Source organism: Notothenia coriiceps, unplaced genomic scaffold (assembly GCF_000735185.1).
Source record: "Notothenia coriiceps isolate Sejong01 unplaced genomic scaffold, NC01 NC01_scaffold00037246, whole genome shotgun sequence".
Classification (NCBI taxonomy): domain Eukaryota; kingdom Metazoa; phylum Chordata; class Actinopteri; order Perciformes; family Nototheniidae; genus Notothenia; species Notothenia coriiceps.
In genome coordinates, this window is record NW_011369947.1 from 19,917,921 (window position 1) to 19,922,244 (window position 4,324).

A 4,324-nucleotide genomic window follows, 5' to 3' on the forward strand; every position below is an offset into this window, starting at 1 on the left:
ATACATTTAACATATATATATATATATATATAAATAAAAGCAATTGTAAAAAAAACTATTAAGATAAAGAAAACTATTTACATGAATAAATATACCCCAAAACTGCGTACAGTATACTATGACAACATAATCAGAATAATCAAATCAAATATGTGCACTAACGATTGTAACCACAAGTTATTTGTTCTCATTATTCCCCAGGTGTTAGTAAAAGGCGCTGTGGTGTCGGATCATGAGCTCTGCTCTGCCTTCGGACACAGAGTCCTCCGTGATGGGGGGTCCAGTGTCGACGCTGCCATCACTGCCGCCCTGTGTCTGGGTGTTGTGCATCCACATGTGTCAGGGGTTGGTGGGTATGTGATTCACCTGATGTTTGTTATGCATAGTTTAAAATGTACATCAATGTATTTTGATCACAAATTCATCCTTGTTCTGTAGAGGTGGTGTGATGCTGGTTCATGACATCCGGAAGAATAAAACCAGGGTGATTGATTTCCAGGGATCTGCACCTAAAACCCTGAAAGAGGAGATGCTGCAACATGTTTCAGAAGTAAAGGTGATTTCGCAAGTATTTACAAAAATCCCTGAAAGAAAAGTAAGAATTAGAAAAAATAAAAATCGGATCTTCTGTAAACTGTTTTATCTTCTGGATTAACGACATAAGAACAGATGAGAAAAAAGGTTTTGCCAGGATAATATTTTAATGTCCCTTTTTGTTTATCTGTAAATAAGTTTAGTGTGTTGTTGTAATTCTCATTTGGACCAGAAGAGGTCAAAGTTCACCACAACTCCATGTTCAAAATAGGACTGAAAACCTTAAGGTGAGTTTGCATGTATCCATGCACTCTTAACAGTTACATATATTGTGTATCAGCAAGTTGTGTAACACTTTTGTCATGTATTTTAATTGGTGCTAATCTGCCTTCATGAAAAAGCCTGAATGCTTTTAGTCCTATTTAAAATATGGTGGTGCTCTTCAGCGTCCTGTGGAAAGATTATTTTTATTTTGTATTTATTTACTAAAAATGGGACAATGCACATGGATTAACAGGAGCACACTCCATCATGTAAATGTACCATATTTAGCCATAGAAGGTGCATTTTTACAATATCCCCACTGGTAGTAGCTCTGGTTGAGGGATTTTGGTGGGGCAGACCTTCAAACATTCTATGCACAAGTAAAATGTCTGCAAATAAGATAATTTTTTCTGAGTTTAAGATATAATATTGTGCTAAAATTTGATGACATTAATTTCACATTTTATACGGTTGCCGACAACACGTACAATTTACAAAAAACCCTTTCTTTCTTTGGAAAAAAAACTAGGCAAACCTTATTCTCAACTGAGTCTGAAGTCCTAAACACTGGAAATAAAATACTTTGTATCAGTCTTGTAAAAAATTGGTTATTAGACAATCTGTAATAATCTACTCCATCCATGCAGGCCGGTCTGCAGGTGGGGGTGCCAGGAATGCTCAGAGGGTTACACCACGCTCACAGCTTGTACGGGAGGTAAGAGTTCACTCAAAGTGAAAATGATCTGATGCTTAGTCTATTTATTTATATCCTTAAGTTAAATGTCTCACCACAAAATCTGTGCAGTCTGCAATGGGAGGATGTGGTCGCCAGAGCTGCTGCTGTGGCCAAAGAAGGTTTCAATGTGTCTTTCAGTCTTGGTGAGTAAAATCAAAATACAATGTCACTTTACCACATTATAAGATGATGATGTCGCCTCAGGATGTGATACCAGGATGTGACTCATTTGTGTTATTCTACAGCTGAGGCTATATCAAAGGTAAAAGGTCAGAGGGTGTCACAACGTTTCAGGGACTTGTTCTTCCCCGATGGCCAAGCTCTGCGTCCTGGTTCATTTCTGATGATGTCCAGTCTGGCTGGAGTTCTAGAGGCTGGTCTGTCTAACTTCTATGATGGAAACGTCTCAAAAGAGATAGAGGATGAGGTGAATGGTGTGAAATGTGTCAAAATTATAGTTTGTCATTTGCTTTTCATTTGAGTTGTAAGAGGACATATTCTGCTCATTCTCAAGTTCTTATTAGTATCCTGTGTCTCTAGTCTACGTTAACTATATCCATGCTTTAATGTTCAAAAAGGCCTTTATTTTTAACTCATACTGCCTTTTTCCCCCCTCTGTCTGAAACCAGAGCCCAGTCTGCTCTGATTGGTTTGCTGGCCAGCTCTGTTGTGATTGGTCAACTTCTTAGAGACAGTCCAATCTTAGGCTATCATTACAATTATGTTGGAGCGCTACCCAATAGAAGCATGAGTGTTATATGGGGACATCATCATGACACAAAGGAGTCCAATGGAGGTGTTTTAGTCAGGGGGGGGGGGCAAATGTTGGAGAGAAACTTTGGGATTTTAGCCTTTTGAGACCATTTACATGCACACAAACCTATACACAGTACAGGAAACGGAATCCCCAAAAAAGCATGATTGGGTCTCTTCAACAGTTAAAATGATACTGTTATTTTGTTATGTTCTCATTCAAAGGTGCGAGCTAATGGAGGGGTCCTGAGCAGAGAGGACATTAGTGCTTACAGCGTACAAGTTGAGCAGCCACGGGAAGGCCTGTACAATGGTAATATTCATCAATAATATTCTTTAATATATTTTTTTATTATTTTTGATACCCTTTTCTATGTTGTGTTACTCTTGTCTTAGAATTCATTATTCAAGTTCCTCCTCAACCTGCTGGTGCAGCGTTGATATCAGCACTCAACATTTTGGAGGGCCTCCACCTCAACGAGAACAATAACACTGAAAATCAAACGCACCACTGGGTTGCTGAGGTACTGCATTGCCAAGCTTAAATATCACAATGTTGTTGTTTATTTAACATACCAGCCGTTTTGATGGTAAATCGCCTTCATAAGAATGATTTATTTCTCCCTTTTTAAGGCTCTGAAAGAAGCTTTGGCCAGTGGTTTGGGAGACCCTAAATATAACTCTTCAGTGACTCAGCTGCTGTCTGACATGCTGAGGTAAACTACATTAAGGACGAACAACTGTGACAATTCAATCAATAATAATCAATAACAATATTTTCTTCATAATTTGATGGTTTATTTAGTCTATGAAACGTGTACATTTCACGATAAACCTCGGGCCCATGCCAAATGTATTGTTTTATTTTATTTAAAAACAAATGAAGCGGGGCAAGTTCATTTAAATGGCACATTTCAACACATGACAAGGAAAAACATAAAATCCTCAAGTTCCAAGAGTAAAAGTTAGAGCAAAATGTGTTTTCTGTCGTCATGAATCCTTATTTTCATATTTAACTGTTACTTATCTTCTGACTTAATTGATAGCCACTGTTCTGCAAAAACAAATCAGTTCCAAAGCAGCTAACATCCTTTTAATTCCTCTCTGCTCTTGCAAAAGTAAGAATCAAGCAGAGGTGCTTCACCATAGGATCAATTCATCCCATACCTCTGCCCCCGACTCCATCCCCTCCCTGCAGACAGAGCGAATGGCTGGACAAGTTGCAGTCATGGGACCCGACGACCTGATGGTGACGGTCACAAGGTGATTGTTGCGACCTGCAGCGTGACATAAGCGATTACAGGAGGATAGGTGTGGTATGTGCTGCTGGGCACGTGGACATTCTTTCATCTTATCTCTTGTCTTTGTGATCTTACAGTTCTTTGAGCACGCCATTCGGGAGCAGAATCGTCACAGCGTCAGGCGTTATTCTCAACAGCCTCATGCTCAATTCCTCCTGGACATATGAAGCCCGCGGGCAACTCTCAAAGAACCAGGTGCATTGCTTTCTTTAGAAATATCTCAGCTAAAGAAAATCAGACATCCCCAAAGTTGTTTTTATGAAAGAGGCCCTGTGACGGAGCGGGTCACAGAGTGACTGACTCCGCCACTGACAGCCCCCCCCCCACACACACACACACACACGCACACACGCACACACCACACATTTCCTGCTCTCTTCCGTCAAAAGGAACCATGACATTTATTATTTAGTGTGCGTTTGTTAATTTGTTAAATGATTATGAGTTATTATGAGTGGTGGTTAACCTGTTTATGTTTGAGTCGGATTTTTTATGTAGAAATGTGGTTTGAGTTGATTTGTCACCTGTGGACGGTGAGCCTGTGGGAGGGGCCATGGGATCAAAAGGGACGGTGTTGGTTCCTTGTGGATGATTAGTTAGGACTGTGTCACTCTGACGAATGTTGCAATAAGGCAACAGCTGGGAAATGTTTGGAGGTGGGTTGCAGAGAAGGCAACCCAGAGCATGTTTACTCTGATGAGTGGTGGACGGTCTGTTTGTGGAGTTTTATTTTGTT

The 4,324-nt window shown here is 40.0% G+C and overlaps 1 protein-coding gene across 1 annotated transcript in view; it reads left to right on the forward strand.

Annotated features, from left to right (window-relative positions):
• Nucleotides 1-4,324, forward strand: part of LOC104966500 (gamma-glutamyltransferase 7-like) — a 6,215-nt gene that overhangs the window by 814 nt on the left and 1,077 nt on the right. Inside the window, exons 2-11 of the mRNA XM_010795686.1 lie at nt 202-353; nt 439-556; nt 1,446-1,513; nt 1,604-1,677; nt 1,780-1,961; nt 2,513-2,600; nt 2,684-2,811; nt 2,921-3,003; nt 3,407-3,550; nt 3,666-3,783. Coding sequence (XP_010793988.1) covers nt 202-353; nt 439-556; nt 1,446-1,513; nt 1,604-1,677; nt 1,780-1,961; nt 2,513-2,600; nt 2,684-2,811; nt 2,921-3,003; nt 3,407-3,550; nt 3,666-3,783 — 1,155 coding nt within the window. The remainder of the gene's footprint in view (nt 1-201; nt 354-438; nt 557-1,445; nt 1,514-1,603; nt 1,678-1,779; nt 1,962-2,512; nt 2,601-2,683; nt 2,812-2,920; nt 3,004-3,406; nt 3,551-3,665; nt 3,784-4,324) is intronic.